Source organism: Gymnoscopelus microlampas (assembly GCF_963454915.1).
Source record: "Gymnoscopelus microlampas genome assembly, chromosome: 20".
In the NCBI taxonomy this organism is placed as follows: Eukaryota; Metazoa; Chordata; class Actinopteri; order Myctophiformes; family Myctophidae; genus Gymnoscopelus; species Gymnoscopelus microlampas.
In genome coordinates, this window is record NC_139957.1 from 31,595,562 (window position 1) to 31,616,945 (window position 21,384).

General features: G+C 42.5%; 1 protein-coding gene across 3 annotated transcripts in view; it reads left to right on the forward strand.

Moving 5' to 3' along the window:
• Positions 1-1,933: 1,933 nt before the first annotated feature.
• tmem63c (transmembrane protein 63C) overlaps positions 1,934-21,384 on the forward strand; it is a 39,033-nt gene continuing 19,582 nt past the window's right edge. For 2 of the 3 annotated variants that reach the window (XM_084044869.1, XM_084044871.1), the window contains exons 1-12: positions 1,934-2,063; positions 7,069-7,313; positions 12,471-12,550; positions 13,976-14,063; positions 15,278-15,315; positions 16,215-16,357; positions 18,311-18,362; positions 18,858-18,966; positions 19,301-19,374; positions 20,639-20,719; positions 20,849-20,969; positions 21,204-21,337. In XM_084044869.1, coding sequence (XP_083900995.1) covers positions 7,104-7,313; positions 12,471-12,550; positions 13,976-14,063; positions 15,278-15,315; positions 16,215-16,357; positions 18,311-18,362; positions 18,858-18,966; positions 19,301-19,374; positions 20,639-20,719; positions 20,849-20,969; positions 21,204-21,337 — 1,130 coding nt within the window. In that variant the 5' untranslated portion in view covers positions 1,934-2,063; positions 7,069-7,103. Of the gene's footprint in view, positions 2,064-2,825; positions 3,110-7,068; positions 7,314-12,470; positions 12,551-13,975; positions 14,064-15,277; positions 15,316-16,214; positions 16,358-18,310; positions 18,363-18,857; positions 18,967-19,300; positions 19,375-20,638; positions 20,720-20,848; positions 20,970-21,203; positions 21,338-21,384 lie in introns of those variants that run through there. The other variant, XM_084044870.1, reaches the window with a different exon arrangement.

The window sequence follows — 21,384 nt, forward strand, 5'->3', positions numbered from 1 at the left end:
CATTTTTGTGTTATCCTTTTAGCCCAAATGTCTGACTTTACTTAGTGCTGTTTACATTTCTGTCTAATAAAGTATTCAATCGAAAAATCAATCAATCATGTCATCACAGGCTCAAGCTTGTAGGTCAGCTATTTTCGCTACTTTTGCACAACACCATTGTATATGACTAAAATAAGGCTTTAGCTGGTTATTATTATCTCCAACCCACGACTTAGACAGCCCTGGGTAGGCAACTGAGCCGGAGATAGTATTATAGTATATTTCTAGTATTCACTGCAATGAAGACCTCACTCTTTCTGACTGCATATTTCAGTAACAGTACCATCAGTGTCTCTGCAACAGTGGAGATATTATGCACAATATACACAGGAAATTCTCATGCATGTCTTTGAGATTAAGCTGTCTGTTGACAGAAAAAATGTCAAACCAAGATGGTTATGTCAGACGGAAGGACCATTTACAGCAGCAAGGGAGAACGGCACGTTGAGTGAGTATCCAGACGGTGCTGAAGTTAGTGTTGTTTTATTCATGGTAATTGTCTGTTGTCCTCGGAGGCACGCTTTTTCACCTGAGGGTGACTGACAGTTGATTAGGCGACGTGGTGCTCAAGTCAATGTGAGTTCACACCGTTATTTATGGCTCATGCCTCTGACAGCACCACCTCTCTCCCTCCCCCGCATTCTGCCCTTTCCCCGGGCAGGTAATGAATCTTGAAGATGGCTCTTCTGGTGTCATTTATTAGGTGTTTGCTCAAGAAGATGTGTTTAGTTCATAACCATGAACTTGTGTCTTCAGAGATTAAAGAGGACTCCATAATTATGTACTGTATGCCTTGAACTTAATGAAGCAGAGGGTGATGATTTATTACCGTGTCTACATGAATGGACAAGTAGAGTATGAACCCAATCCAATTGTGAACCATGGACCTTGGTGAAGTTAAGTATGTGAAAAAGTGACATTTAAAATTTGGAAATTGAGTGAAATTTTAGTGTTCATGTTTTGTGCCATTTTACGCTACTACACGGCTAATGAATTCTCTGTATTGTTAAATGAACACAACTGTGACGATTGCACATGGCCTCCTTATATTGAATCATTAGATCCTAATGATGGTGGTTAAATGAAATTCAAAGGGGAATATCTAAAGCAAGCTTTCCATTATAGCTCAACAGCAGAAATTGTGGTGCTTATGCGAGGGACCCAGGTTCTAATCCTGGTCAGGACATGAAAGTTACAGATTGCAGCTTTAAAAGCAGTAAAAAAAAATAATAATAATAATACTAATAATATATATATATAACAGTGTGTGTGCATAAACATAGACACACACCTCAGCTATTTTCTTAATCTGGTGCATTGAACAGATTACTGTAGCTGGCCTTGGTTTACTTTGCTACAGCTTTCCCTTTTCCCTGCCTCTAACTCAGGTTTGTTCAGCTCTGAGTGATTTCAGCAGACGTTTTCCCAATTGTCAGCAGACCAAAAAATCTGAGCGTTCAGTCTCTCCAATGCTCGTCACTCACTGCCACAAAATGCCTAAAGCCAAGCTCCAGGCTGCTATCTGCTTCCATTCATAGTTATGAGGATCATAAAAATAATCAGAAAAACTGTTCATGTTCTGAAAATATGGTGATTAATATTCACCTATTGACAGAGGGGATGTGGTTGGAGAGACTCCAGCTGAATACGAAATTGATACTATCAAACGGTGTGTGCAGACTGCAGATTATGTGTGCATAAACCTAAGGATTGGAGGCGTGGATATGAGAAAAGTAGTTGGCGAGAGAGAGACAAAACTATATGACTTGGCGTACATGACTCCTGACTTGCTGAGTCATGTATTTGGAACCGTGACGTTGGTACGATTGTGCTGTGATCCATGTTTTAGATAGCCTGTCTAGGGGCTTTCTGTTCTTTCCTGGAGGTGGAAAGAGGAAGGACTCTCATTGTTAGCATCAATAGCCTGGAGACACACTACTCCTCTGGCAACAAGACACAGAGAAAGTGAGAGCGAGACAGACACACATTTGATGGAAGGGGATGAAGTCAGTGAGTCGATAAAGGTGTGTTTGAGATGCTGCGTATCAAGCTCTTACTTTGTTTGAGTTGAGTATGCACTTGTCATCAAATTAAACTAGCTGCTGCTAGTGTATGTTATGTCTATGACAATAGAATTATGTAAATAATATCAGTTGTCACAATTTTCTCTCAGAACAGTATCATGTCATCTAAAGATACTGAGTGTTCTAATGAAATTTCTGCAGGATGCTGGTTGATTTATATAGTTATCAATGTAGAGAGAATAATCGCACATCCACTGTTACTTATTTCAGGTGCGTTGGATAGTAGATAATCTGAATCAATCTTTTGATTCTGATTTATATAGTTGCATTCGATTGGGCTTAAGCGTCATTATTCTTTATGACGCAAGACTCCTATTGTTTCTGTGCCATGAGCCCATTTTGTTATTAAATCCTTCTTACCGACCTCTAAACCAGTCCCCTTTGAACCGGTGGAGCAGGATGTTGCACTCTTGTAACATAGAGAAAGTGTGATGCAATGAGGCAGCAGCTGTGATAGAAACAGGTTTTTGTAGATGATGTACTTACTGTCAATGATATGAGCTATCTTTATGTGGCCTGCCCAGGGAACGTTCTTAGCTGTCTGATTCTTTGAGCGTAAATGCGATCACAGCTGTGGCTCAGGAGGTAGAGTGGGCGTTTACGAACTGGAATTGTGCCGGTTCGATCTCCGGCTCTTCCTGGCTTTGTATCGTACCTTGAGCAAGATATTGAACTGCTGCTGATGAGGTTGTTACCTTGACTCCACCATTGGCGTGTGAATGGGTGAATGTAATGCACATTGTAAGAACTTTGGATAAAGACACAAGGCAGTCTAACACCCGTTGCGTCAAATGGATGACAAGTTGGGACGGATTTGACCATGTGTCAGTCGTTTGATGAGACAGGACACCCCATCGAGTCATATGTTGACGAGGACATGATGATTTGCTATTCTCTGATTGGTATGCAAGTCGAGCGCTGCTGAGTTGGCAGAAGCAGACGGGGAATGTTTCACAGGGCTCAGGTCCGCTCCTGACAGCATGCGTGTAAGTATTTTTAGCAGACACATCAACGTATTACGAGCTGGTAGTGAGAACGGCACTTCTGCATTCCAGTGTGGGTGGGACTACTGGGAGCGTTGTAAAATGGTCAGATGTTGCCACAACTCGACGTTACAGCAGCATAATGTGATAAAAGAAATAATCTATAATCTACAAGACAAACAAAACACATCAGACAAACATGGACATAATCACACAAGAACAGGGCCGACACGAAACCATATGCATTAAGGAAAGAGTTCTCATGCATTATGCAGTCTGATGGCAGTTGGTATAAAAGAAAGTGTGTACCGCTCTGTTTTCATCCGCGGGAGTGTGAGCCTCTGGCTCAAGGTGCTCACCCTATCCTGAAGCTTGCCATAGACTTGAAAGTGAGAATTTTTAGCCAGTCTCTTGTTTAATTCTATGAACTAAATGCAAACTAGGTGTATGTGCAGTGATCCAGTGGATTCCTACCTATGTCACTGTGATTCACCATCTCACCGTCTTCGGGAAACATCTGTTACACAACAAGAAGCCTATTTATGACAACATTCTCTTCTAGATAAAAACATTTGTTGCAACGATATGGCTTTGTTCTTGTGTCGCTCCAGAGCAGCTCAAACTCCCTCTTAAAGGATGACTTCAGTTCACCCATTTTCAACATATCTTCATATAATTGGTCCTCACTAATGCTCATTATAATATGGTACCATTTTATCATGAACATTAGTGAGGACCATGTATATGAGGATTGGTTGAAAATGGGTGAAGTCGTCCTTTTAATGCTGAGCCTAAAGATAGTTATTACTTGATTACATGATAATCAATCTGGAAACCCATTAGGTAAAACAAAAGGGAAAACAGACTTTGTAGAAACGGGAACTTGGTTTGGCTCCTCCCCTTTCTTAGTCCACTTCCTCCTGGGTGCTTCTGTTTGTATTCCTACTAACAACACACTACATGTTTAGGGCAGTGGAGATTACATGATAATAGACTTGCAGTATGAATCCCTCATAGGGCAGAACCTGAGGATACACAAATATAAAACAAACGTGATATGCTACTTTAGGAGGAGGCTAGGGAGGTGGTAGTTTGGTCACTGACAAACTGGTAGTAGTGGTAGTGAGATATATGCTGGGCATGTAGGAGTGAGTGTTGGCCTGCTTAAGTAGAATGCGTAGTTGCACCATTAAGATCATGGGTGTATGTGAGTGGAGGGTGAATGAGAGTGGGACCCGCTGAACTTCCATGCCTACCTGAACTACTGCGATCCTCCATCTGTATCATTGACGCAGTGATAAATCACGCCATGATTTATTTAGCATCGCTCTCTCAGCTTTTTTCTCATTGGAAGTCTTCCATTTTTTTCACTTAATTCTCTGTTCTCTCTTTGTTATCGGTTCACTGTTAGTTCTCTATACCTCCCACACACACACCAAACACCCCCACCCCCGCCCGTCCCACCCTGTCTCTGTCTGTCCCAGCTCCAGTGAAAGTTGGACAGCAGTGCATTTGGCCAGCGATGTAAAATCAGTTTTGGCTACATTGGGCTTCTGCAGAGCACACTACTGTATTGCGTTGACTCTACAGTTCTCTATTCCATAAGGTCTCTGCCAACCTGGGCTGCCTAGTCATGGCCTGCAAACTTTGGTCATATCCACTTGGAATAGGATCTGAAAAAGACCCCAGAGAGTTTTGGACACAATCTGTAGGAGTAGTAGCGAAAAGTGTGTTTTGAAGAAATCACACTATGGCAGAAAATGTAATCTGGCCCAAACAGGGCCTGTAAGTTGCGTCAGAATCCTGGGGAAAAAAAAGTTGATTGTACGACCTACGGTTCAGGAGTTATAGCCCACATGCGGAGATTTAAAAAAAATGATTTGTGCCAATCTTAGCCAATCAGGATATAATAATGAAAAATACGACAGGTCTGACTTGATCGCATTACTATAGAGATGACTACACGTGATTTGTGTGATGTTTGGACAAAATCTGTAGGAGTAATATGTATATAAAGTGTTTTTCCTAAGGATTGTTTTATGGACTGACCTTAAAATGCCGTTTTTTGTTTTGTTTATGTTTTTCTTTGTTTTCTTATTTTATTCGTTCTCTTGCTGATGTTTGCGGTTTTTAATCATGTATGTAAAGCACTTTGTAACTTTGTTTGGAAAAGCGCTATACAAATAAAATTCATTCATTCATTCATTCATAATATCAAAAGATTTGTTTTACAAAAAACGGCCTCCTGGTGGCGCTATAACAGACTGAGGTTCTGCTCTGGCCTCCAGGGAGTGTGTGTGTGCACGCCGATCGGTCCAACGGTACCAGAGATTAGCTACACACACACACACACACACACACACACACACACACACACACAGACACAGACACGGGCGGGCGAAAACATAGTCTTGGCCACGCCTTCAGCCTGGCGGAGACAACAACATCCCTCAAAACACAGAGGCTAGAATTTCACTTTTCTTACCACATCTGAAAGAAGAGGCAACTAGAATCATAGAACCATTAACTGTGCTGATGCAACTCTGAAGTTTGATATATAAAGGCTTTATTCAGCACTCTGCTGTTGGTTCTCTTTGGACAGCCTGCTGTATGAGGGGCGTCCACAGCTGGGCATGTATTGATCAACCAGGGGATTGTGTGAGGATTTACCAGGCTCAGGCCTTGATTCTGTGGTCATGGCAGGCAGCATGAAGCTCCATTTATGCTTAATTTATGCTCCATCATACGTTGCATCTGCAACCCATACGACGGAACATAAATTCATTATGATGGCTCCATATTGAAAATGCACAGGGGGTGACATCACTTCACAAACCCTGACGCCAAGTCCTGAGCCTCAGCAACTCATTCAGTTTACAGATGAGTTCACAGATAAAAGCCTTGATTCATGTACAGTACCCTGACTTTGAATTGATTCATCCCTGGAGCACAAACATGCAGCGTAAGTAGCAAGGCCATTGATCAATATGTTTGCCTCCCTCTACTTAAGTGGACTGGTTAACATCTTCCTGTCACATATTTCAGGCTGTTGAATGAGTCATTCATAATGATAAGTGATAAGCAAGCCCCTTATTTTAAGCCAGTTATATTTCAGCAAAAAGCTAATGGACATCCATCACAGAAATATATTTTGTGTGCCTAAACATGGATGTATTTAAGAGTCACACAGACACATGTGTGCTGATAAGGCTGTTTGAGAACAAGATCAGCTTTATGGTAACAAAACATGGTCCATAAATTCTGATAATGTTTGCAGCGAAGTACAGTAGCATACATTTGACCTCGATCACAAACGCATGAAAGCACGAAAAATGCTATGGCAACAAGTAATACGTGAAACCCTAAATCTCCATCTGTGCAAACAAAGGAAGGGGATTTGTTGTGGAGATGGTTTTGGTTCTCTCTGATGTTATTGTGCACAGTATGAGTTGTTTTCTGTGTGCATAAAGACCTTAGGCACTCATGGGTATGTCTCTCTGTCTTCATAAAATAATTATCCAATCACAGTAAGGTAACAGTACACCTTTCCCCACACTTGTGACCCCCTAAAGTTGTGCATGTGGGAGTGCTGCAGACACCTCACAGTAAGAAGTTTCACCGGAAGGGTGTAACGCATGCAGAGGAACACTTTATCCGACCCAGTTCCTGTCCCTATTGCACAGGCGCCCTGACCAACCTGTAGGAGTTGCTCATGCAGCGACCGCCATCCCTACCCGGCTTCATATCCTCAAACACAGTGTTTTTTGGAGTGTCTGGCTGGCCAAGCTGGAGGCACCGCAGACGATTTGAACCCCAAGGCAGGTGGAGGGCAGGAACTTTACCCCTGCAGTGCCTGCACTACCCGAGTGCCCCTTAAACAGTACAGGTAAAGGGGATTTCCAGAACGGTCAGATGAATGCAACATAATAATATTTATAATCTTTCTCTCTGTCTCCCTTTAGGAATGGTTGCTTGACTTAACATCCGGAGAAGAACGATGGTGGACTCTGAGCTGTTTGTAACCAGGGAAGCCCCTGTGGAGGGGAGCGGCATGGAGCTGGATGTCCTGGGCTTTCTGGGTTCCCTTGGGGAAGGCAACAGCACAGCAGAGAGGTGTTATCGTTCCCACTCTCGCAGCAGTGTCTTGCAGGGCTTGCCCTTTGGAGGGATACCGACTGTCCTTGCCATCAATGGGGTCCTCTGGATGGTACATTCATCACCACACACACACACACACACACACACACACACACACACACACACACACACACACACACACACACACACACGTACATTATTTGAATCCACTAATTGTAATTAGATAAAATCCAGCTGTTGCAGAGGTTCTCAGCACTAAACTATTTCTGTGTGACTTTATTTCTCTGTTATACAGGGTACTGTCACTGAATTGATCCATGGTTGTTATTGTGCTGATGTTTCTAAGTAGCTCAATTGTGGAAGGAACCTATTGTCTTATTCTCTGCACTTTGCCTGCCGTAATTGTCTTCATTCTTTGCACTTCAACTTTTGTTGCTGCTGTATTGTCTTTGCTGAATCGTTGTGTGGCTTATCTGTGTGCAAGACAAGCCCCCCTAGGGGAAAAAGGTGAAATGGTTATTTCCCTAAGGGGATGCACAGTATAGCTAAAGATCACTGCTATTGCAATTTACTTCTCTGTGTTTGAGAAGGATGAGAAGTTCTCTCTGCTCTTCATTGAAGTCTGTGTGTGTGAGTGTGTGTGTGACACACACACACACACACACACACACACACACACACACACACACACACACACACACACACACACACACACACACACACACACACACACACACACACACACACACACACACACACACACACATAAAAGCACACATTCTTTCTATTTGTATTAATCTCTAGACTTCCTTTAAATACAATACATTGCACAGGTACACATTGTTTGCATACAGACTTTTCCCTGTCCGCAGATAACAACAGGCTTCATGCTTTCAACTGTCAACTCCCTCAGTTCGGTTGTCAAGTCCTGTCAAGCTTGATCTCTGCACTGTGACATCACCCTCAATCTATCAGCTTCACATTTATAATTGGCCTGTGTTTGATTGCCTCCTTGTTGTCAGGACAACCTGAAGGATTTGAGCATTGCCTCTTACTGATGAGAGGAAATCAGATCAAGGCAGGTTTACCACTGGATCAGTGTTTCTCAAAGTGGGATCCAGGGACCCCAAGTCAGTATCTTGTTACTCTGTGAGTCTACAGATGTAACCGGATCCTTACAGGTCCATTTGGTTCCATTTGTACAATCAGTTATGGGGGTCCTTCAAATAATAAATAAAGTTTGAGAACCACGTGCACTGCCTTAAATGATGGCTACAAGCCCCTGTGCCCATCCCACAGAACACAACATACTGTATGTGGGACACAGAAAAAAAGGTGTTCAGTTTAGTGTAAAAAATCAACCCGAAAGAGTCTGGGCATCACAGAGGATCTTGCTCTGCAGGAGAAATGCAAACCACCCACACAACATGAAGAAATGGAGACGTTCGCAAACGTTTCCATGCCAAGGACCCCCAAATAGCCATAGCCTCTGGCCCCCCTATTGCTAAATGGCTTAAAGAAAGCAAAAATAGCTGATCTACAATATATGTATATATATATATATATATATATATATATATATATTTATTCGGAAAAAAGAAAACTATCTACAAGCTCACAACGAAACACATTTGTGACGTGAGTGCTAATTCAAGAAGGTTAGAACGGTGCCCCAACAGTTTCATTGTGGGTATGAGATCTATTTATCCTTACATTATAGACCCCTAATTCAAATAATGCAAAGAGAATAAGTCAATCGTTTAATATGTGTAATTGTGAAAAAAGTGTAATGCACATCAAATAATAATAAAAACATTATTTATGATTAACATACTGATGATTGCACTTGACCTGATGTTTTTAGCATGGTTTTGGGCAATTGTTGAAATTTCAGTTCCTTAGTTTAGTTCCTTAGTCTCATTTCTCTGTCTGTTGGAAATGTCTAGTCAAATGACATGTGGTTTGTCCGCAAGTGTCTTTCCAAGTTCTCTTTCTTCACCATCAGTATATGCAGTTCGCTAATGAGACAAATACTTACAGTAGAATAATGATGAGAGAAGTTCATCAAGTTCGAGTTCCATGTATGGTACACAAATGCATATGGCGATTGGCGATATGGAGTTTCAGTTCCTTTTTCTCAGTTCTATGTCTGCTGGAAAGGTGTAGTCTAGTCAAATGACTTATGGATTGTCAGAAAGTGTCTTTCCAAGTTCCCTTTCTTCACTTACTGTAGGTCTGTTCCCAAACTCATTCAACTGATGTCTTGTCTCATCTCATTAGATGTGGTTGAAAAATAGTAGTAGCTTAATAAACACGTAACACATGTGTACCATTGATATGCTGCCAGGGTCAATCCTGTGTTAATTCACACTGCCCCACTCATTTGTTTGTTTCAAGAGTTGTGGTTTCCGTTAAGGTGAACAAGTATTCAATGTTGATGAGAAAGTCTCAGACCATGTGTAGGTGGTATGATGTAAGGTATGCCAGTGGAACAATGAAAGAATGAAGGCAGCTATTAGCAAACATTACTTCTAGCTGTCTGTCTTGTCTTGCATCCTCACCTGATGCAATCATGTACGGGTACCAACACAAAAAATCTCCTGCAACATATTAATGAGCAAGTCCTCCCGACACTACCAGTCACCAAAATCCTTCAAACAAATTATTAAATACCTAAATATTTAGGATAGATTATGTACACATTATAACCAAAATACAAAATGTGCCACGGACATGTACAAGTTCTTGTCACGGACATTTGTCCGTGTACGGACTGCATTTCACTCCCCTAATCTCTCGATGTCTTTCTACAATGTATACCTCAGGCTCAGGAAAAATTATAGATTTTTTTCCCTCCTCTCTTGGCCCCTTGGTTCGCACTTTGAAAACCTGTGAAATAGACAGAAATGAGACCGTGAGATTAAACATTCAGACCTGACCGTGAGATTAAGAGCAAAATTAATATTCATCCTTGAGGTTCGACCAAGGTTGCCCTGATTACCTACAGTAGATGCTTGACTTTGGATCAGTGAAAAAGGAAAAGAAAAGAAAGAATAATGCAACATTCATGGGAGCTTTCCTCCTATTAACTGTGTTGTCAGTCCCAACTCAGACTCAATACCTCCTACTGGCTCAAATGAACAATGATTTATATGTTGTGGTTAAAGTCCAAATTTCACCTTCTCTGACCCCCATTTGCATTAAGTCTAAAGTCACTATCATGTTTCAGCCAATATAACTAAGGCAAAACATAATTACACTACTTTGTTGCGTAAATAATACATGATTGATCAAGAGGTCTTACATATTCAAATGTTCTACCACTCTTTCTCTTTCTCTCCCTCTTGCTCTATCTCTTTCCCATGTTGCATTCCAGTGTATTCTTTGTGAACTGTTCTTATTTTCATCATGGGAGAGTAGGGACAATTCACACTTAATCTAGCTATTGACTACACTCAGTCGTTTGTCAGAAGTGGACTGTGTATGTGCGTGCGTGCGTGTTTGTGTGCCTGGACGTGCTCGCATGCTGACCTCTCTGTTTCCAAGACAACCACATACTACTCTAAAAGAAGACGGTGGCTCATTATTGGTGCTGGATTTGGACACGTTTGAACGTATTATTTGTATGTAGTGGCCCTCTTCAGTCTGAAGCAAGGGTGTGTGGTGGTTGGTTCAGGTTGTTTCGTTTTGAATGACACCAATTTTAGCAGAAATGTCATGAATATGTAGTAAAAATAAAGGACAAATAGCTTTTTGCATGTGTGGGGTGTGTGTGTGTGTCGGGGGGGAGGGTGGGGGGTGGGGGGGGGGGGCGGGGTGGAACGTATCAAAACTCAAACACCTGACAAGACCTCTGCGATCTGACCAATGTCTGACTGACAGAGGCAGTGGTTCTGGTGCGGTGTTGAGTGAAGCGCTGTGACGCTACAACTAACACTTGAGAGAAAAAGAGAGGAACTGTTTCTTATTAATGACAAGTAAATGCAGATTTTATTGTGTAACAAGCATAAAAGTTATCAGCTTGCTTGACATTGCCAGGGTTATTGCGTCCATCCATCCATCTATCCTCAACCACTTATCCGGAGTCGGTCGCAGGGGCAACAGTTTCAGCAGAGAGCTCCAGACTTCCCTTTCCTGAGCAACATTAGCCACTTCCTCCTGGGGGAGGTGTGGAGATGTAATCCCCCCATCTGGTCCTTGGTCTCTCAGTGGGACGTGCAACGAGGACCTCCCTATAGGAGACGCTCGGAAGGCATCTTACTCCTGTAGAGTCCATATGATCAGTTTGGTTGAACTTGCTGTGCTCAGCAGTCTAGCCGCTTGGCAGAGAGGAGCAGATATGCTGCAAGAGCAACAGTTTTGGGGAGCAAGACACTCTCCATGATTAATTTGATCCATTTCCTTTCAACTACGTCACTGTGCGGTACTATTCACATTTACTAGTTAACAGAAAACAGTAATTCTAACCATCAACACCACACCTGCTGCTAACTGCTACAGTAATTACGTTAATTAACTGCATTCATTTTGATTCATTCCACCCCATAGTGTGTGTGTGTGTGTGTTCGTGCATTCGTTGCGTGCGTGTGTGCACCTGTGCGTGCGTGCGTGCGTGCGTGCGTGCGTGCGTGCGTGCGTTTCGTGCCAATGTATTTGGCCATACACCCCCCCATCTGAAAATGTTTAGTGCCAGGGACTCCTAGAAGAGATGATTTGTGTTAAACAATTCAAAAATGATTCACTTTTCACAGATTTTTAAAAAAGGTTAAAAAATAGCAGATGTGCAAGCTTATGAGCTTGTACTGTACATCTGCCATTTTTTAGAACCACTGTTATCTGAAAAACGTATGTTGCTATACTGTATATATATATATATAGTAGCTCAAATCTAAAATTATGCTTTCCCGGTTTTAATGGGTTAAAAGCAAACCATTCAAAGCAATAGTAAGGAGTGCAAAGGTTATGAGGAGGTGCGAGGAGGACAAACTGGAAAGATAATGCTTAATTTATACTTGTGAAAGCTCTTAACGTTGGCTGTTTTCGGGGGTTACCCAGGGGTCTGTACTTGGCCCCTCCTTTTTTCTCTCCACACCAAATCTCTTCGCCAACAATAGCTGATCTACAAGCTCGTTGTGGCGCATTGTGAGCTTGTAGATCGACAATGTTTGCTGAATTTGGTTACGTTTTCTGGAGAGGTGTAGAGTTCAGTTTTTAACTTTTTTTGGGTCTGTTTTTTTTTTCAACTGTCTGTCTTTCTGCTTCACAGTTCCTGTTACTGATCTTCTCTTGTTTGAGGAAGGCTGCGTGGGACTATGGACGTCTGGCTCTGCTGGTGGAGAATGACAGGTGAAAGCTCCACTAAACTCACCCTAAACACATCATGCACACACTGCTGGTCTCAGAGCCAGGGCAATGTATTCAAGATGGAGTAGCAATTCTCATATGAAACATTGACATGAATGCTGACACCACAGCTTGTAGCTCCCTCTCCTGGTACTAAATGGTACTGCAGAGGCAAATGGAAATGGATTTTGGTCATGTGTCAATTAATATACTGGTTCTCCACGTCTGGTCCGGGGCCCACCAGGGGATCCAAATGGACCCTTATGGGTCTGAAAGTGTACGTTCCACAAATGCAACACGCATAGGACACACATACAGTATGCATGCATGCGTACATGCCTGCACGTATGTGTAGAGGTGTCAAAATAAACTCCAGCCCACTCAGCAGTCTTCATAGATTGCAATTGTTTATTTCAGCCTGTCCTGAAGCCCCTCTCCAATAAGAATATGAGCTTGATTAGTTCTGCCTGACCAGCAGCAGCTCACCACTATCCCAGGGTACCCAGCATCTGCATGTTTTGCCAAGCAGGTGTAATTTAATTAGTCTGTTTTAATTCAATGTGCCGGCGGAATGTCTGGAGTACTGGCGCATAGGGAAATAGTTTCAAATTCCATCACAACTTTTTATTGGATTCAAACCGCTCGGCACCATAACTTTTGATTTCTCCTGATCACAGTAGTAGATGTTGTTATCCCTCAATTCTTCTCTCTCTGTAGGACCAGATTCAATAATATTGCAGTGCCATGGGCTTCATTTCAGATTGAGTTGGCAGAGCTATTGCTCAGGGAGTCAGGATATATCGGTAGGAGTGGTGCCGCAGGATGGGTGATGGCTGATTTAAGAAATCCCACTGGGCTTAATTACACCCTGTTCTGGGTGTGACTATACACCTGTTGTGCATCAAGCCAACATACACGCACACATACACACACGCATGCACAAGCGTGCGCACACACACACACACACACACACACACACACACACACACACACACACACACACACACACACACACACACACACACACACACACACACACACACACACACACACACTCTCTCTCTCTTCCATTCTCACTACTCGAAGTAAGAAGGCTAGTTAATAAACCTTGCTATTATTCCTCTTTCCTTCCGTAGCACAACCAAGGGTGCACACCATTTATCTTTCCTTTCCCACAACAATATACAGATAAATATTTTGGGCATATTTACGAAAGGTGATTAATCATAATTAATCACAGCTAAACTGATGAATCTGATAAAAAAATCTGAATCTTTTGACAGCCATTATTATTATCTTTTAATGTATTTTGTCTACCCAGGTCAAGTGAGAACTGGTTCTCAATTAACATACCTGGTTAAATAAAGCATAACATTTTTTGTTTGTTCTTGTAACAATCCTAAATTTTCCGTTTGCTCTCCACTTCAGTCTCACATCTCTGTTTTACGGAGAGCCAAGCGAGAAGGAGAAGTCTCCTTCTGAGTCCAGCCCCTCTGACTCGGAGACCAAGGATATGGTGAGTATGGCATGGTTTGGCATAATAGCATTTCAGCTCAGGGGCATTCAGTAAGCGTAAGGGCACGGTCACACATACAGAAGCTCACTTCCATTCTATGGGAGAGAAGGGGTGGAGTTTCCTATTGCCGTGCTATTTGACCGGATGTCACAATAGTAAAGAAGCATGATGTTGACCCCACTTGGCAAGCATTACACTTGTAGTTTTCTTTCAGTGAGCCACCACTCCAACCTAAGTCTATGAACTACACACCAGAAAACCATCATTGCCCACAATCAGCAAGACAACATGAGTAATGTAATCTACCTCCGACACAGATGTGTGACCGTACCCACAGTCTGCCACACCCTGCCTGGGTGCAAGATTTGCTATGGGTCCATCCATCCACACCTGTTGAAATAGATTTATTACACGCTTTGATCTTGCAGCGACACGATCACTTGGTTCATGTATCACACACGCTTCATCAACACCCATTATGAGTATTCAGTGTATGGAACTGTAGTATAGTAGTGTGTGGAATGGTCACCTGATGGCAAGCATTATTTCCGCATTCTTCTTTTTCTTGTTATCTTAGTTTGAGCAATTAGACATTGTTACCACTGTCCGGTGAAGCATTTCAATGCACATACTTGCATGTGATGAATACAACCTGAATTTTGATAATAATAATAATCATCATCATAATAATGTATGTTGTAAAATTGGACACCATATGGAAGTTGCTAGGGGATTTTTGCATACTGTATAAGAAACATATCAAGTACATAACACCCCACTATAACCCTCACCCCACCCCCATGTGGTCCTTTTGAGCTCGTACACATGAGCTCTGCAGTGGCTTTAAATGGAGTGAAATGAGCAGTAAAATATCTCCTTGTCGACCCTTGCAAAAGAAAAGTCTATAACCTGACTCAGCTGGCCCATCTATGACAGACACCTGTGTGACAAGAGTGATGTCATCCCCTCTGTGTTTATAGACTGTAGTCATTGCCTAATGCCTACACACAGTAAAGTAGTTACAGCCTCAGGCTAGACCTATTAAAACTCCTCATTTTTGTCTCTCTGGAGGCCTTGTTTTTATTAAAGTGTTCGATGCAAGCTAGTAGCCAGATGTGCTGTGCACTGACTTCCATACGGATGGGACATGTATGTAATTTATTGACTTTAATAAGCTCTCCACTGAATGTTTCATGTCATGACTTCTCTTTCAGGGTTTCTTCTCTTGGCTTGCATCACTTTACCATATGAAGTAAGTACACAAAGTAGTACTTTTTAACTGGTTCATCCCTCCCCCTCCCCCTAATTCTCATCGTTTAATTGGCCGGCTCTCTTTTAAAGTTGATGTCATCATCAAACGTAACCTCTCATGTTATCCCTCATTAAGCACCAAAAACAAACGAGTCTGGGCTCATGCGACCAGCGGTGCCGTGGTTCCCCACTGAATATTTGAACTCGCTCAAGTCTGACTGCACTCAACTGATTTAGCCCCGTAAAAAAGTCACTTCCCCCTGTGTCCATGGTTTCCATAGTATTATGGTGGAGTGTGGGTGCTTCTGTTTTTAGATGTCATGTTAGTGGCTCAGCCCGGGATCCCTGGGAAAGTGCAAACCCACCCTGTGTGTGTGATCTCGATGTGTGGGCTGCCATGGCAGCAGCTAGCATGTCCTGTATTATTTTTTTTTTGTTTTTCTATTTTATGACACTGGGTTTCCTGAAACTAGGCTGTCCAGGGCAACCACACGTTTTGACACCAGCGTAGCTGTGGCTCAGCTTTACTCACGTTGAGGCATGAGCTGTAGACCCATTTGTCTTGGTGGCAGACTGACCCTTGGCCTGTGTACCCTTGGGTACTGGAAGACCCATTTCAGTATCATTACAATTACCCGAAGCATTCCTTTTTATACCTTCTAGTATAAACATTATATAATAGATGTTAGATTTTGCACCTGTGTGAAATGTTTAATCGTATTGGTAAATAGTTACAAATAGCTACAGTGTTAAATTAAACTCCTAGAATGTACAAATGGACCTTGGCTCACCTTCCTTCCACCCCATGTGCACACACACGCACACACACAATCACACGCACGCACACGCACACACGCACACGCACACACACTAAACTCTGTATGCTTCCTGTCTCTGCAGAGACGAGGAGATCCGCAGTAAATGTGGCATCGATGCGGTCACATACCTGTCCTTCCAGCGCCACATCATCCTACTCATGACAGTGGTTTGCCTGCTGTCTTTGGCTGTCATCCTGCCTGTCAACTTTTCCGGGAACCTCCTGGGTAATTTGGGTCTTTACATTGAGGCCTGGTCCACCCTCTGAAGGCCCGGGGATATCCTTAACCTCAGGACAGGCATGCAGGGCACCTTACTGGGAAACTGGCCAGGCCCCACACACACACACACACACGCACGCACGCACGCACGCACGCACGCACGCACGCACGCACGCATGCACGCACGCACACGCACACACAGACCAATGTTATTTTAGTTCACTGGAGGTAAAACCAAGACTAAAACTATTCATTACAAAAGCGTGTGTGAGAAAAGTAGAGCTACACTGAAACTACCTTTCCATTGAACTCTATATGAACTGAAGATGACCCAACCTTGACACACACACACACACACACACACACACACACACACACACACACACACACACACACACACACACACACACACACACACACACACACACACACACACACACACACACAGACAGACCAATGTTATTTTAGCTCACTGGAGGTAAAACCAATACTAAAACTACTAAAAGTGTGTGTGACAAATATAGAGCTTTACTGAAACTACTTTTCCATTGAACTGAAATGCAAATCAGAATAGAAAAATATATACTAGAATAATGACCATAACAACTTTGACACACACACACACACACACACACACACACACACACACACACACACACACACACACACACACACACACACACACACACACACACATTCTGCACTTCTAAACACAGCACTTTGACACGCTGCACTAATACAATACTGGCATTTAATCAAGCCCTACCTTGAGCAGGAATCGGCAACACATTTCCCTTAACACACATGTGTGGCAGAGGTTGAGATGATGCACCAAACCATCTGCTAAATGGCAACAAATGTCATTTGTCAGTTATGAGCTTTTTCTGTAACAAACATTGAGTTTCAGTCTTGATTTACTGTATACTCCGGTGTTGTGCACCGAAAGCAGCGATCTACAAGCTCACAATGCAACGTGACACGTTGTGAGCTTGTAGGTAGGCTGTGTTTGGCACACACCTAAGTATAAATCGGGCGTAAGTCATGCCAAAAGGAATGCAGACCACAGACTACAGTATAGGGTCTATAAGGAGCAGGGTTTTCCACAGCCAGTTTATTGGTGTTGGCTGTCATCTTATGGACCAACCAGTGTGTCACCCTGTTGTAAAAAAAAACAACAACAACATACTTATAGAGGTAGCCATGGAAACATTAAACAAAGAGTGCCCAAACTAAAATATTGCAGTGAGGCGTGACTGCAATGTTTGAATTTTGTGTGAAGTGTCTTGTCAAGCGGCTTCATTAACCCATAAAGACCGGGAAAGCATCTCTGTCATTTTAAGATGTATTTGTCTATTCAAAAATAGCAGATATACAAGTTCATAGGTGCCATGCTACAAGCTTGTAGATATTCAATTTTTCTTTAAATCCTGAAAATGTGTACAAATCTTTGAATATATTATATATGTTTTAAAGGTGAACATTTGTAACTCAAATCTTTGCTTTTGGGGGGTGTCCCTGGAACAACATATTTTGACATGTGGGGTCCGTGTCCAAATACATATCATTTTGGGGGTCCTTGACATGAAAAAGTTTGAGAACCACTGATATTATAGCAACACAGGTTTTTTCAAACAACTGATAGGATTTAGAAGACATTTGTAGAATCCCCAGAAGCAAAGATTTGAGTTACAAATGTTCGCTTTAAAATAATATATATATTCAAACTAAAGATTTGCACAAACAGATTTCTTTTTTTATTTGGCAGATCTACAAGCTTATAGCGTTGCACTCGGTGCCGTGCTATGAGCTATAGCCAAAGAAATCTTAAAATGACACACATGCGTTCCCGGTCTTAATGGGTTAAGTTGGGTGGAGAACATTATTTTCTGAAAAGTATTGCCTCATTCTTACCTCATCCGAAACTCATAGTGTCAATGTCATATCTCATTATACCGACAGACGACAGTACAGAAACTTTGGGAAGAACAACGCTGGCTAACATCAGCTCAAGGTAAGTCTGAATGAAAATAACACTAAATGTTAAGAATTATCTCATAGCTAAGAACAAGCAGAGACAGTACAGATAGAACAGTGGTTCTCAACCAGTGGTCCTTGAGGGGGTTCCAGGTGGTCCCCAGATAAATGGAGAGTTTGTAACCAAATGGACCCTTATTAGATCTTTCACTCTTGAGAGTGTAAAATGAAACCAAATGGACCCGTAAATTATTGTTAAACATCTGCATTATTTAATTTACAAGAAGTCTACACAATTAGATAATGTAGAAGAATTGTTATTTTGATCAACGTTTCCTTTGGTACCAACATCAATACAGCATGGAATTGTGGACAAAATCTCATCCAACGACAACAAAATATTCAGAGTTTTGGGTCTGAGAGGCTAAATCTCATCAAATGGTGAATCCGTGGCTCAAATGCCGAATAAATAATGGACCTTGATATGAAAAGGGTTGAAACCCACTGAGATAAAATGTTCTTCTCTTCGTAGGGACAGCTTTCTGTGGCTTCACAGCATCTTCGCACTTCTCTACTTCATCATCACCATGCTGTGCATGGTCCACCACTCCTCAAAGCTTGAGTACAGAGAAGACGAAAAGGTCCGTCACCATAACATTGACCATTATTCACACCACAGCCATCTTGCCCTTACTTGATACCCAACCCAACGAGTATGAAGTAAGAGCAAAATGCCCACGGAATTAAGAAGGCAGTATAACTTTGTGACTGATAACTAGATCGCAACATTTGCTGACAATATGCTTGCTGTACAGTAAGTGCTCTATGTAATGATTATTTGTAGTACCTTTCCAGAGCAGTGTCACAGTTTTTCACAAGAAAAAATATATAAAGATAACAGGACATAACGTGCACAGATAACTAATCAAAGGCAATATGAACTGTGTTGTTGTTGTTTTGTGTTATCTGTTGCAGGTGGCTAGAACACTCATGATCACCTCCATACCCAGAGAAATCTCAGATCCAGGACTCATCACCAAACACTTTCAGTGAGCATACATTCTGTTTATAGTATGATTTTATGTATATATGTATGTGACTTCATGAACAAACCAACGCTGAGGTTGTTCTCACGAGGGAGATCATTGCGACCGTAGGTTGCACTTACTACAGAAAGCTGCTCCAGGTGTCCGTCCGTCACTCCGTCACTCCGTCACACACGTCACACTTTTGCCCTGCTCATATCTCCGCACCCATTGCCCCGATCCATGCCACATTTTGCACACACACTCCTTACCCGCCAAACTACACCCTCCAAGGACCCCCGGAGCTCCAGGGACCCCCAGCTGCCTCGGGGACCCCCAAGTGTAAAAAATGAGCACATGTGGACAAATTACCAAATGACCACCCCAACGGGGCTGCTCACGGGCCATTCCCGGGGACCACCCACTCCTGGTGCTCCAGAACGGATGAAAAAGTGGTGGCGCCCCCAGTGGAGGACCCCCTGCCACTGCAGCTCACATAAAATGCCGTAACTCGGGGGCTTGCCCCCCACAAACAATCCCTCCTTTCCCCTATAAACACACTCTCTCTCCCATCGCCGTTACAGCCCTCTTCTGTATACATGTGACCTACGGTTGCTTATCTCCCGATTAGGGAGTCTTACTGGTGTTATGTTCTGTACCGTAGTTAGATGAAAAGTGAAGTGTTATAGTAACATCGTGAATGACATGAAGCATGCAGGGTTACAATGTTACAATGTTATGTTCTGTACTGTAGTTACATAAAACATGCAGGGTTAAGGGCCGTTCACACCAAGCACTATAACAATAACTATAAATATACAGTATACCGTAGTTTTAAAAATTGTTCCAACTCAAGTTGATAGCAGAGTTCACACCTCAAGTACAACAAAGACGATGGTGAAGGATATTGTCTTGTCAGTTGAAACCTCATATGTCCAAAACTGTTACTTTCCAGGATTCAAATTCAAGGATTCAAATTCAAAAGTAGCAAAAAAGTAGCAGATACACAAGCTCAAAACCTGTCGCTTCACGCCGAGTTTCGAGCTTGTAGATCTGCTATTTTTGATACTTGTGTGATGCTGTAGTATGGTCAAGTAGGACATTAATTTATGAAATATGGAGATAAGAGGTAACTATACTAGTTATAGTTCGTTTTAGTGCTTCATGTGAACGGCCCTTTTCAGTAACAGCGTACTGTAGTTACATGAAACATACAGTGTTACAGTAGACGGTGTTACAGTAACAATGTTACAGTAATAGTGTGACTGACTCTGGCTCCCTCCACCAGTGAGGCCTACCCCAGCTGCACCGTCACCGATATCCGTTTCTGCTTTGACGTGCACAAGCTGATGACCCTCGACTTGGAGAGGTACATATTCCCTGTTGAATAGAACGCTACAGTTTCTGGTCAGCATTATGGGTTGTGTCATATCTACTCTGGTAACTGTGTGTGTGTGTGTGTGTGTGTGTGTGTGTGTGTGTGTTTTGCATTGTGCAGGCGGAAGGCAATGAAAGGAAGGCTGTATTTCACCACCAAAGCCCAGAAGGAGGGGAAGATCATGATTAAGACTCACCCGTGTGCTCAGATATTCTGCTGTGATTTATGTGGCTTTGAGCAGGTACTGTAACTTTTACAGATGACAATGTGCACTGCAATACAATGTCACTGTAGTGCAAGTGCATTGCTGCTTGAAGTTCTACTACATTTCCACTGGATGGCACTGCAATCCAGATTTAGGTTGGAGCGGCAACAATCTGACACCTTGCTTTTGCAAATCTACTCTGTATGAGGCATCAAACTGACTGTGAAAGTGGACGTGATGAATAAAATGAACTCTACTCTTTCTCTGCAGGTGGACGCAGAACAGTACTACAGTGAGCTAGAAGAGAAGCTGACTGATGAATTTAACGCTGAGAAGAATCGCATCTCCCTGAAGAGACTGGGGATAGCCTTTGTGACTTTCCGAGATGAGAGGATGACAGCTGTGTAAGTAACATACAATGATGAAAATGCGCAGTGGTAAAGTGCCTGCC